At 35.1% G+C, this 14,345-nt stretch overlaps 1 protein-coding gene across 7 annotated transcripts in view; it reads left to right on the plus strand.

Moving 5' to 3' along the window:
• Positions 1-14,345, plus strand: part of LOC123554341 (disks large homolog 2-like) — a 179,997-nt gene that overhangs the window by 72,613 nt on the left and 93,039 nt on the right. For 6 of the 7 annotated variants that reach the window (XM_053548156.1, XM_053548159.1, XM_053548157.1 and 3 more), the window contains 2 exons: positions 8,092-8,139; positions 8,452-8,576. In XM_053548156.1, coding sequence (XP_053404131.1) covers positions 8,092-8,139; positions 8,452-8,576 — 173 coding nt within the window. Of the gene's footprint in view, positions 1-1,518; positions 1,670-8,091; positions 8,140-8,451; positions 8,577-14,345 lie in introns of those variants that run through there. The other variant, XM_053548161.1, reaches the window with a different exon arrangement.

Genomic DNA, 14,345 nt, shown 5'->3' on the forward strand with positions numbered 1-14,345 from the left:
TTTCAATTTGGAGTATCTGAAATATAGTACAAGCATTACTTAACATCATCATCATCGGTAGCAGAATCTGTGACAACAGTAATGAGAATAAGCTACCTTTTGTGTTATCAGGTGTGTTTGTAGTTGAGTAATAGACTGCTTCTCCTACTTCTTTATCTCATTGTCTCTCAGATGGATATTTAGTAGAGTCCAGTCTGGTTACCAGTCATATTAACACTATAATTTTGACATTACCAGTGCAGAAACATCTGTCATGATCAGTTGAAATTGATCTATCTGGGTAAATGAACTCAAATTGATAGATATTGTGTAAGGAGGAATTCATAAAGTTTATATAATCATAGCTCTGGGATATAGTTATATTATTGATGAGTCTCATGTCTGCAGTGCTGAATGCTGCTTCTCTTATAGTATAAAAGTTGTAGAACTATGTATGTATTTAAGAAGGCTGATATAGAGTTACATGTATAAGGGAATGTTAATAGGGAACTATAAAAAAAGGAGTCAACAGAGCCTCCATGATCATGTGGTTTGGTCACTGACATTGAATCACAATGGATCTGACTTTACTGTAAAAAAAAAAACAACAGAAATTTAACCTAAAATTGTGTCAGTATGTTTTAACAAACATGTTTTAGCATTTTAAGTATTATATTCTTTAAGGGATATTTCTAGGAATAAAAAATATGGAATACACAGAGCAAGATCCTTATTTGTCTTTTATTAATGTTTGTATGTAATTACCACCCTAATAAGTCAGAATATTAAAAAACCTGTGTTCTCTTGATGTCAGCCTAATTGTCCTGCTTGACAATTGGAGTACAGCTGAACCTGCTTTAGCTGTAACCTGTATTAAGTAACCACTTGTCTTAAGCAGCCAGTCAGTTAACTTCCCAATCTAGTTTCAGCTTGTCTTACACAGTCTTATTGTGTCTCTCCCTTGGCTAGCTGCTTTATACAGGTTTGACTGTATTTAGACAATCTGAACCAATTGTATGCAAGGATCAAACATTTTCAGAATCAATATATTTACAATTTAATGTGAAGCCAATATACATCAGAGAAGTAAATTAGAAATATTTTGTATTAATTCTTACAAGATCATTTACCTGCTATGCATTGCAGCATTCATGGGTTTTTAACCCTTGTAGGCTAGCAGCCGGTACCAGGCCAGTACCATTGGAAAAATGTTGATGAATCTAAAAATAGAACACCACACATTTTTTTACATTAATAATATAGCAACATCAATATAAACAAAAATAAAATAAAACATATGGCATACTTCAGCTTCAAGTGATTATAGGCCAGTTTAGACTTTGGGGAGAAGTAATTACCTTTATTTAGTTTTGAACTCGGTCTTATCTATGTTTATTACAGAACACAAATGCTTAGAATTTGTCTAGTATGCTGGCTGCTTGGGAGTAAAAACTCACAAATACAGTTTTTATAATGCTGATTTTGGGCTGATAAGATGTTGTACAGAAAATATTGTTCATAAGTTTTAAATTATAGTATGTTTATAATGCACAGATGTTTTACACATGTATGCAAGTTCTCTACTTCTGGAAAAGTACTCTAGTGTCTTGAATTTGTTATTTGTATTGCTGAAAATGCTCCAGATTTAATGGGAAAAGCAGAAAATTGATATAGGGAAGGATTATGTAAGGTTTGTTATTAATGTTTATTCATTTGTTAGTATCTTCATTTATTTAATTGCTTTAATCAAGTGTAGTGTAAACAATACTGGAATTGGGATGTCTGGTCCTATACAGATGTAGTTTATGTGAAAAAAATACATAAAGGCTGCTTCCACATAGACTATTTTTACACCATGAATCAAATTGTTGCCAACATTGCTGCTGTGGCTGATGATGATGATGCTGATAAATACGGTGTTGATGCTGATGATCTTTATGTTAATACTGATGTTTTTGATTAGTATGATGTTGATGCTGATCAGTATGATGTTGAAGCTGATGATTTTTTATGTTGATGCTGATGAAAATGATGTTGTTGCTGATTAGTATGATGTCAATGCTGATGATTATGATGTTGATGCTGATGAATATGATGTTGTTGCTGATTAGTATGATGTTGATGCTGATGATTATGATATTGATGCTGATTGGTTTGATGATGAAACTGATGATATGATGTTGATGCTGATGAATATCATGTTGATACAGATGATTATGATATTAATACTGATGAATACGATGTTTATGTTGAGAGCTGATGAGTATGATATTGATGCAGATGATTTAGATGTTGATGCAGATTGTTTTGGTTCTCCTGGGATATGAATTAAATTTGAATTCATGCTGTTACTTTTTTTGCATGTTCATGCTGATCTGATGGTAATCTCTTTCCATTCCCCTTTCACAAACCAACATTGTCTGACAGTTTTAGAAAGTTTGTATACAGAGACATTTAACAAGACGGTTTTTCATCTAACTTGGCATCAGGGATGGGTGTTGCCTTGTTTGAGAACTGCAAAAGTAATAAAACACAAGTCTTGTGGAAACAATCATGAATGAGAAAATATCACTCTATCTCACTGAAGTACCCTACATACTGTAGTGAGTCATGCTGGTATATTCTATAGAGGCTATTCAAGTAGGCAATAATTACTTATATCAAGATGAACAGCAGATATTTAACAGGATTGAACAGTTTGGGTTCAGGAATGGCCTACTTGAATCTGCTGTTTAATCCACCTTATCAAAAACAGTTTTTTCTCCTGTAAGTTGTGGCTTTATTTTGTCAAATCCTGATACATCATAGTAAAGAGTCTCCAAGTTAGTGGGATCTTTTTGATTTTTTAAGGTATCTTTAATAATTTCAGTTTTAAGGCTGTTTCAGCCAAGTTCGATATCATGCTAGATTATCATTAACATTATCAATAGAGTTATGGCCATTGAATCACTGAAAATTGCAAAAATTAAGTATCTCTTGCTTTAGTAGTCCGTACCCAACGTTCACCATTCTTGGTATCATTCTTGGTTACAGTGTTTACGGACATATCTTGGAAAAGTTTGATAATGAACCAGATACCGTATAGCGGGTTATTTCTGCGGTCAAAATATTCTGCGTTTTGGTCCCAAAAAATGTGAAACAAATTTCTGCATGTTTAATTTCCACGTTTTCACTTAAACGGAAGAGAAATTTCTGCGTTTCTGCCAAGGAGGAGGTAATTCCTCGCAAGGTCGGACGTTGTGAGAATGATAGCGTATGAAATCAATAAACTAAATTACTGGTAACTTTGCATTTAATGAATACATTGTAGGATATAATAATTGCGAAATGAGAAAATGTAAATCCATCAATGATAAATTATTGCATAACAACTGCAAACTACGGTATAAATGTAACGGTTACACTTATATAAAGGTTACTAAAGTATACCTAGTTCGGAAGATTGCCACAAGGGATTAATATAAACAACACAAGTGAAATTTACTCAGTTTATTTCATTCACAAAAGAAAAACGTTTTCTGAGGGATTAACAGTTAGGACTTTGTTTGACCATCAGACCTAATTATGATGATTATACCATTATCGGTAATTGTTAGATGGCAACGGTAATTTTCAATAATTAGTCCAGGTCATTGTGAACTTCAGATTACCTTGGGTAACATAGCGTGAAACAACGTTGGTGAAAAAAAATGCAGATTTTTTTGCGTTTTAAATTTTTGCTGGATGAATATTCTACTGGAAATATTTTTGCGATTCTACCGAGAGACCGCAGAAACGCAGAAATATTACCCCCGCAGAAATAACCCGCTATACGGTATTCGCAACCATTTTTGAGTTTTGGCCCTTGAATTACTTTAAATTGTGAAAATTGACATTGTCCACTTAACAACTTTAGCAGTTCTTATCTAATATTGAATGAAACTATTTGGTAACCAGGTAGTCTTTGTTGCTCTTGAGTTATGGCCCTTGAAATGTAATGGCAGTTAAATTGTCAGTGTAATATAACCTGCAGGATGAGATTTTAATTGAGGTTTGTAATGGCAGTTAAACTGTGAGAGCAATAACCTTCCTGTAGAGAGCAAGATTTTAATGGCAATTTGTGAGAGCAATAACATCCCTGTAGAGAGCAGGGTTGTAATGGCAGTTAAACAGTAAGAGCAATAACATTCCTGTAGAGGGCAAGGTTATAATGGCAGTTAAACAGTGAGAGCAATAACCTTCCAATAGAGGACATTCTTGTAATGTTGTAATGGCAGTTAAACAGTGATAGAAATAACCTTCATGTAGAGGGCAAGGTTGTAATGGCAGTTAAACTGTGAGAGCAGTGTTCTTCCAATAGAAGACAGGATTGTAATGACATTAAACTGTGAGAGAAATAACCTTCCTGTTGAGGGCAAGGTTGTAATGGCAGTTAAACTGTGAGAGCAGTAACCTTCCTGTTGAGGACAAGGTTGTAATAGCATTTAAACTGTGAGAGCAATAACCTTCCTGTAGGGGACAGGCTTGTAATGGCATTAACTGTGAGAGCAATAACCTTACTGTTGAGGGCAAGGTTGTAATGGCAGTTAAACTGTGAGAGCAATAACCTTCCTGTTGAGGACAAGTTTGTAATGGCAGTTAAACTGTGAGAGCAATATTCTACCAATAGAGGACAGGATTGTAATTTGGCAGTTATAACTTTGAAAACAAAAACCTTCCTGTAGAGAACAAGCATGTAATGGCAGTTAAACAGTGAGAGCAATATTCTTCCAATAGAGGACAGGATTGTAATTTGGCAGTTAAAACTGTGAGAACAATAACCTTCCTGTAGAGGGGAAGGTTGTAATGGCAGTTAAACTGTGAGAGCAGTATTCTTCCAATAGAGGACTGGATTGTAAACTGTAAGAGCAATAACCTTCCTGTAGATGACAAGGTTGTTATGGCAGTTAAATGGTGAGAGCAATAAACTTCCTGTAGAGGGCAAGGTTTTAATGTCAGTTAAACAGTGATGGAGAGCAGTAACTTTCCAATAGAGGACAAGCTTGTAATTGCACTTAAACTGTGATAGCAATAATCTTCCAATAGAAGACAGGATTGTTATGGCAGTTAAATTGGTGAGAACAATAACCTTAATGTAGATGGCAAGGTTGTTATGGCAGTTAAATTGGTGAGAACAATAACCTTCGTGTAGATGACAAGGTTGTTATGGCAGTTAAATTGGTGAGAACAATAACCTTCGTGTAGATGACAAGGTTGTTATGGCAGTTTGTGAGAGCAATAACCTTTCTGTAGAGGGCAAGGTTGTAATTGCAATTAAATTTTTAGCTTGACTATATGAAGTATAAGGAGAGCTATCCAACTCGCCCTGGCGTCGGCGTCTGCGTCTTTCCGCGTTCCCACCTTGGTTAAAGTTTTGGTGCACTTTCTCTTTTTTTCAACTTATCTCTGTAATTACTTGATGGATTTGATTCAAACTTGAAATACTTATTCCTCATCATCATCCAAATCATCTGACATAAGGGTCATAACTCTGGTACCAATATTTCATGAATTATCCCCCCTTATCACATAGATTTTCAGGTTAAAGTTTTGATGCACTTTCACTCTATCTCTGTTATTACTGAATGGATTTGATTCAAACTTAAAATAGTTGTTCAGCATCATCACCCACATCATATGACACAAGGTGCATAACTCTGGCACCATTTTTTCATGAATTATTCCCCCTTTTTACTTAGAATTTCAGGTTAAAATTTTGGTGCACTTTCACTCTACCTCTGTATTACTGAATGGATTTGATTCAAACTTAAAATAGTTGTTCAGCATCATCCCCCACATCATATGACAAAAGATGCATAACTCTGGCACAATTTTTCATGAATTATTCCCCTTTTTACTTAGAATTTCAGGTTAAAGTTTTATGCACTTTCACTCTATCTCTGTTATTACTGAATGGATCTGATTCAAACTTAAACAATTGTTCAACATCATTACCCTTATCATATGACACAAGGTGCATAACTCTGGGACCAATTTTTCATGAATTATTTCCCCTTTTTACTTAGAATTTTAGGTTAAAGTTTTGATGCACTTTCATTCTACCTCTGTTATTATTGAATGGATTTGATTCAAACTTAAAATGGTTGTTCAACATCATCACCCACACCATATGATGCAAGGTGCATAACTCTGGCACCAATTTTTCATTAATTATTCCCCCTTTTTACTTAGAATTTTAGGTTAAAGTTCTGATGCACTTTCACTCTGTCTGTTATTACTGAATGGATTTGATTCAAACTTAAAATAGTTGTTCAACATCATCACCCACACCATATGACACAAGGTGCATAACTCTTGCACCAACATTTAATGAATTATGCCCCTTTTTGCTTAGGATATACTTATATAGCGTTTGATACATTTTATCTTTACCTCTCTTATTACTTTAAGTTGATATTTTTGACATAGACTCAGGCTATTGTGCAATATCTTTATCCACAATTGGAGTCATTAAACACTCCAGTGACAGCTCTAGTTTCCTCAGATGTGCCCAGTTTCACTATCCAGCATCGAAATAGTCGAACGCGCTGTCTCCTGTGACAGCTCTTGTTTGTAAGTCTGAACATCTCAGGAACAACACCCTCTGTACAATGCAGATGCCATGCAATGTTCAGTACTGTTGCGCAGTAATAACTGTCAAAAATGCCTCTAAATGTAATAATATGAATTCTAGAAATTACACCTTTCACGTCTGTGTTAAAGGTTAATGGTCTATATCTTGTGACTTTTGTTTTGGCTGGAATGTCTTGTTCTTACTTAATTACTTATTCAGCAGTGATATTCTGTCATATATATATTTCAATTTTGAGCATAAATATCTTCCTCTCCATTTATTTTGAAAAGTTTCTGGATTATGATACAAAAGATAAGATGTGTTTCCAGCATAATTAAGCTGCACTGATCTCCAGTTGTTAGCAGAGAGGATTATTTGGGATTATTCTTGGAAATTTGCAGGATTATCTGTCCTTGGAGTTTCTCCAAAAGGAAGTATTTCCTATTTTTTTGTCTCAAGGTTTTTGCATCACATTGTTTCTGTTATATTACAGAATATTTGATTGTTTGCAAATACTTGAAATACAGATTACTGTTTTGAACAAAATATGACAGCTCTATGAATTGTGTTCAGTTCCTCTAGATGAAAATTCTAGAATTATTTTCCAGTTTCTGTTCTTTTCAGAACTTAACTAGAAAGAAAAAAATTAAATCAAGCATAAACAAATAAATAAAAGTATTGGCATTGCTCGGGAAAAAAAGTATTCTTGCTAGAATAGTGCATTTTTTTTCACACTTCAGTTGTCAGTTTCAAGAGTTAAAACAGTTATCACTTTCGGTATTTTTTCTACAAATCTTTTTAACATGTTTAATGTGATATTTTGTTTGGAATACTATACACATTCGTACAGTTTAGACTAAGGGGGACAATTTTTCCCAGCTTTTGTTTGAATAGCGTTGCTGAAATGTGATGATAAGAACATGCTCATACCATCATAATTATCATGCGAGATTTCATGAAAGATTTCAGGCAGTAATCTCTAAAGGCATCATCATGCAGCACAAATAAATGTCTGTAAACATTAAACTATTACAGGAAGACTGGTTTGTTTTTGCAAAGAAAATCCATTACAAATCTTTCTTTACATAGCATATTTCACTTGGACTTGTCAGAATTGTATGTCATATGTAGTGGCAAATAACAATAGGCATTTTGACTGTTGATGGAAAGAGAAATTTATTTAAATAAACAACAAAAAAACACTCTTATTACATAACTTGCGAATTGGATTCACTTAATATTTTAGGACGTAGAACTCAGTTGTCTTAGTGCATATTCTATGCAAGGTGTCAGATTTTCTCCACAAATTTTATTTTTAGACGGTCTTCAGACTTGTAGATGTACAGGAGGAGGAACTTCTTGCCAGAGATTTGATTAGGATACTATTTAAAATGTTTGTCTTTCAGAGGAAATCTTGTTAAGCTTCAATACCTCTGGAAAATGAATAGTAAATGTTTGTAAGCAGCTAATTTTAACATTTTCTGCCTGAAAAATTGATCTTTTTTTTTTTATCTTTGCAGATGAATGGTGAAGGAGAATGGGAATATGAAGAAATTGCTTTAGAAAGGGTATGGTATTGTTTTATAGAAATTGCTTTAGAAAGGGTATGGTATTGTTTTTAGAAATTGCTGAAGAAAGGGTAAGGTGGAGTTATATATAAAAGTAGCTGTAAGAAATTGTTAACAGAAGGATAACTTAAATAACTTAAAAATCAGGTAATATAATGTGTCAAAAAATTTTGTCCATAATAATGCTACACAATTTAGTTCTTTTCCTTTCATTTTAGTAACCATTAGAACTTGCTTTGTAAGTATTTGAATCGTAGTTTTGAAAATCATTTTAATTTAGGCAAAATGATGTGTACCGGTATGTTTTTACAGGGTACAACAGGTCTTGGATTCAGTATAGCTGGTGGTAGTGATAACCCTCACATAGACGACGATCCAAGCATATTCATTACAAAAATAATACCAGGGGGCGCTGCTGCTGCTGACGGCAGATTACGGTAAATATTATATTGGTTTGCTGTGAGGAAGTTGTGTTTTGGAGGAGAGGGGTATATAATTTTGCTGATGTTGGTCTGTCTATCTTGTCAGTAGCAAGTTAACTTGTTTTCTGATCATAAACTAGTGAAAACTTCAGCCGAAAACTATCAAACTTCACAGGATGATTACTTGTGGTCAGTAGATGACCCATATTATGCACCCCCCCCCCACCTCACTTTGAAGAAAGGGCATGTGTATTGTTTTGCTCATTGTTGGGCTGTTGGTATATCAGTAGACAATTAGTTTCTAATCAATAACTAGATAACGCTTTGTCTCACAATGGTCAAACTTAGGATGAATGCCTGTGGTCAATAGATATCCCCTAAAACTTTGTGGTCAATAAGTCAAAGCAAGGTCAAGACAACAGTGAAAACATTTTCTGCAGGGTAACTCAAGAATGCCTTGGCCTTTAGTTGTAAGACTTCATAATTATGATGAGAGCCTGTGGTCAGTAGAAGACACCTAGTGTTTTGGTATTCAGAAGGTCAAAGATCAAGGTCACAGTGACCTAAAGAGTGAAATGTATTTTTACTCAGTTACTGAAGAACTATTAGGCTTACTGCCTTTTAACTTCCTGGGATTATTTCCTGTGGTCAGTAGTTGGCCTCTATTATATCGGGGGTCAGTAGGTTAAAGACCATGGACTGAAAATGGTTTTTGCCCAATAAGTAAAGAATGCCTTGGTCTCCTGTTCTCAAACTTCATAGGATGATTGCCTGTGGTCAGTAGATAACCTTAATTGTTTTGGGGTCATTAGGTCAAAAGTCAAGGTCAGTGCCCTTGAAATTGAAAATGGTTTCTGCTCAGTAATTGAAAAACACTTTGTTACCTACTGCTGACTTCGATAATTCACAGTGCAAAACTGAGTTCACGGTCCTGTCATAGAAGCAGTGGGTCAGTTTCAAAAAGTCAGTTCTCAAACTTTGTTTTATAGAGGTCTCGGATCAATGGCCCATATTCATCAACATTTAAAGCCTGAAACTTAAGACTTTAAATTTGCTTAATTTTCTTTTTGCCCAGTATAATTTGCTATGTAAATCTTTTACTGAATGTAATGAAACTTGGCACAAATATGGCATCTGATGCAACAAAACATGATGCAAAGTTTCAGATGCATTGATCTATTACAAAGGAAGTTAAGGCAAGTCTAAATCTCGAGACTAAAAGTGTTCCAGGAAATGAAATAATGTTAAAATGACATTAGATCAAATGATCAATCCATGGATCTATTAATCACTTTCTTGGAAATGCCTTCAGCATATGAATTGGAGAAAACATGATACAAATGGAAGTTTACTGCCATTTTATGTTTGATGCTTTATTTGATATATTTTTTATAACAGCTGAAGCCAAAGGGAACAACCTATTGATTTTAGAGTTTATACAAATTAGCATCGTCATGGGTAACATTAAAATAATAATAGTGGCTTTCAAAACTTCATGGCTGCTGCGTGTGAGAAAGGTTTTCCTTACTTAATGGAACTTCAAAGAAAATCCTGCGTGCTGATTTTTCCCAAACTGTAAAGGCAAATATAGGGTTATAATAGCTAATTATTTACCCATTAAGAAGACAATAGAAATAGATAGGTCCTGATAGGTCTATTGAGACATCAGTATTGAATAATACTTGTGAACAGTATTTTGAATAACTCTCCAGAAGTTTTTTCCAATGGTCATAAATTGTTCTATTTTCTGTTTTTAGTAAAGTATTTCTATGATGCTTTGTTTGACAAGAATTTGGCAGCTTTTAGAGCGAGTATGTCATACTTTTTACAGCCGTGATATATTGAGTTGGACCTGTGAACCTTTAGGTTAAATATTTGATGCTTTTTCCTGATCTCTATGTTGCATAACCTTTTTCTAAGCTCTGCATTACTATGGAAATCCTGATTTCTAGAATAAAAAATGTGCTGTTAAATGAACGCTTTCTTATCCCATCTGAATGGCCGATAAAAAGTACATTTGGAATAACATTTCATAACAGCATAACTTCTGTTATACCATGGCATAACCTATGCTAATGGAAGTCACATTTAGATAGTCATTGCCTAGGGTTTGTAGGAATAGCTGTATAATTTTATTGCTTTAGGAGGGAAAAAACTTGGCTATTCTGCATTATTTTCTCTTATGTTTTCTCATATGAATGTTAAGTTATTACACATTCCGGACTTGGTCTGGAGGGACCGCCAGAAAAAGTCATTAGGCGGTCTTTCTCATGTTCTCTATTTTGTAGGGAAGAACTGTATGTAATCATGTAATATATATGTTGCTAGTGACATGCAATTCAGTAGTTTTTTGGTTGTATTTAGTCTGGTCATTTTTCGGTTATAGAGGATGAGTAGGGAAGGATATAATGTGGACATGGTTTGTGACGTTTTGAAACCATTTACACTATGAAATAAGGATATGGGTTTCATAGACTGGTAGATCATAATACAAATGTTGCGGAGTTTTTTTTATAAAGAATGTTAACCTGTATGAAAATCAATGAAGGTTTAGGGAAATATTTAGACTAAGTCCGAAATAACCTCAACAGTTTCTCCAAAGGAAGCAAATTTGCGAAATTAAGGAACTTTTAATTATGCATGGGAAAATTGTGTGAGTAATGAGGTCTGTATACAAATTACACTTCATTATGGATATGATTGATTGTGTGTGCCCAGTTTGGTGCAGTAGAACAAATCTGATCTGTTGTTTTATGCACATTCCCGAGTGCTTGGTTGACGGAGATTCATAAGGTTGGATTTTAATAAGGGAGAAAAATGAATTACGCATAATTTTTTTATCGCAAATGAATTGTGGGAGAATATGTTTGTGACGTCGAGGTTTGCGCCAGCTGCTAGGTCATTCTGGGCAGTATATCTGAGGTAAGTAGCTTATATTTGGAAGATAAAATGAATATATAGACAAATTATGGTGTCATTTATTTGCATGGAGCAGATTTAAATTCTTAAGGATCTTAAAGATTGAAAACTCATTCAAACTTGGAAGAAATGCAGAATGGAAAAGCTGTTGCAGTTGGAGTTAATAGACCAGTTCATTTTATTAGAATCAGATCCTACTATAATATGATAATTTTGAAGTTGTGTACTGTTTTTAGCTCGACTATTCAAAGAATAGGGGAGCTATCCTACTCACCCCGGCGTCGGTGTGAGTGTTAGCGTTAGCGTGAGCGTCACACAAATGTTAAAGTTTGTGTACCACCCCAAATATTTTCAAAGTCCATTGAGGTATTGCTTTCATATTTTGCATACTTGTTTACCATCATGACCCCAGTCTGTAAAAAGGAGGAGGCAACTCTATCAAGCATTTTGACTGAATTATGGCCCCTTTTCGACTTTTTACTCATAACTAATATTATACTATCAAGCACTGAGAATAGTCGAGCGCGCTGTCCACTGACAGCTCTTGTTTTATGCTCCCAGTAGGAGAAGCCTACAGTGACAGCCTCATCTGTTTGTTCATCCGTCCATCTGTCCCGCAGTTCTTGTACGGAGTATTTCTCAGTATCTACAGATTGGAATTTAGCGAAACTTCTTGGGAAGCTTCACTGTCAAGAGGAGATGCCCATAATGTCTATGTGTTTTGGTCAAATGATTTTTCACAGTTGTTGCCCTTTGATTGTTCAACAGTAGTATACTATAGTACAATTCTTGTCTGGAGTATTTCTCAGCAACCACTGGTTGGAATTCATTGAAACTTTTATAGGAAACTTCACTCCCAAAAGAAGATGCACTATTATATTCGGCTGTGACTAAATACAGAGTTGGTGCGCCCGTGATATATTACAGACTCCGGTATATACCGGAATAACTAAATTTGAACAAAAATACCTTAAATGTATACATTTTGTAACCATGGTGATTCTAACCCTAACCTTTAGTCAATATATTATGCACATTATACACTAAATGCATGCGGACATGCAAAAAAATGAGTATTTTTGCCGTGCGTTCCATTTGATAATAATTCCGCGCATGCGCCGAACGGCTGCACCAACTCTGCAATTAGAAACATTCATTATATTCATGTGTCAGTCGGATGATTTTCACAGAGTAATTGCCCTTTAGTTATTCAACATTAGTAACCAGTAGGGCCTTCATAGTCAGGAGTATTTCTCAGCAACCAGTGTCTGGAATTAAGCAAAACTTAATAGGATGCTTCATTCACAAGAGGAAGTATGCAAATTTTCCTTGTGTTCAGATCAAATGATTTTTCTGTTTAGATCAAATGATTTTTCAATGAGATATTGCCCTTGGATTATTCAGCATAGTAAACTATATGTGCCCAGTCAGTGAATTCCGTTTTTTTCTTTTAATATGTAATAATCATATTTCTGGGATCATCTATCGCTTTTACAGATATTTTCTTGTTTTTAGCAAGGTGAGCTTTTGTGATCGCCCTGTGTCCGTCGTCGGGCCGTCCATCATCAACAGTTTGACTGTTAACACTCTAGAGGCCACAATTTTGGTCCAAGGACGAGTTGGATATTGGGTCATCTGGGGTCAAAAACTAGGTCACCAGGTCAAATCAAAGGAAAAGCTTGTTAACACTCTAGAGGTCACAATTTTGGTCCAATCTTAATGAAACTTGGTCAGAATGTTACCCTCAATAAAATCTTGGACGAGTTCGATATTGGGTCATCTGGGGTCAAAAACTAGGTCACCAGGTCAAATCAAAGGAAAAGCTTGTTAACACTCTAGATGTCACAATTTTGGCCCAATCTTAATGAAACTTGGTCAGAATGTTGCTCTCAATAAAATCTTGGACGAGTTCGATATTGGGTCATCTGGGGTCAAAAACTAGGTCACCAGGTCAAATCATAGGGAAATCTTGTTAACACTCTAGAGGTCACAATTTTGGTCCAATCTTAATGAAACTTGGTCAGAATGTTACCCTCAGTAAAATCTTGGATGAGTTCGATGTTGGGTCATCTGGGGTCAAAAACTAGGTCACCAGGTCAAATCAAAGGAAAAGCTTGTTAACACTAGAGGTCATAATTTCGGCCCAAACTTAATGAAACTTGGTCAGAATATTACTCTCAATAAAATCTTGGGAGAGTTCAATATTAAGTCATCTTGGGTCAAAAACTAGGTCACCTGGTCAAATCAAAGGAAAAGCTTGTTAACACTGTAGAGGCCACATTTATGACTGTATCTTCATGAAATTTGGTCAGAATGTTAATCTTGATGGTCTCAAGCTCCAGGCTGAATCTAGGTCATGTAGGGTTAAAAACTAGGTCAACAGGTCAAATCAAAGGAAAAGCTAGTTAACACTGTAGAGGCCACATTTATGACCATATTTTAATGAAACTTGGTCAGAATGTTGATCTTGGTGATCTATAGGTCAAGTTCAAATCTGGGTCAGGTGGGGTCAAAAACTAGGTTACAAGATCAAATCAAAGTAAAAGCTTGTTTACACTCCAGAGGCTACATTTATGACTGTATCTTCATGAAACTTGGTCAGAATGTTAATTTTGATGATCTTTAGGTCAAGTTCGAATCTGGGTCATGTGGGGTCAGAAACTAGGGCACCGGGTCAAATCAAAGGAAAAGCTAGTTAACACTTTAGAGATCACATTTATGACCATATCTTTATGAAACCTGGTCAGAATGTTAATCTTGATGATCTTTAGGTCAGTAGGTCAGGTGAGCGATACAGAGCCATCATGGCCCTCTTGTTTATGGGTGAAGGGTCTCAAAGGTCAAGCTGGCCCTATGCAGTCTGCA

The sequence above is a fragment of the Mercenaria mercenaria genome, chromosome 7 (genome assembly GCF_021730395.1).
Source record: "Mercenaria mercenaria strain notata chromosome 7, MADL_Memer_1, whole genome shotgun sequence".
Lineage (NCBI taxonomy): Eukaryota > Metazoa > Mollusca > Bivalvia > Venerida > Veneridae > Mercenaria > Mercenaria mercenaria.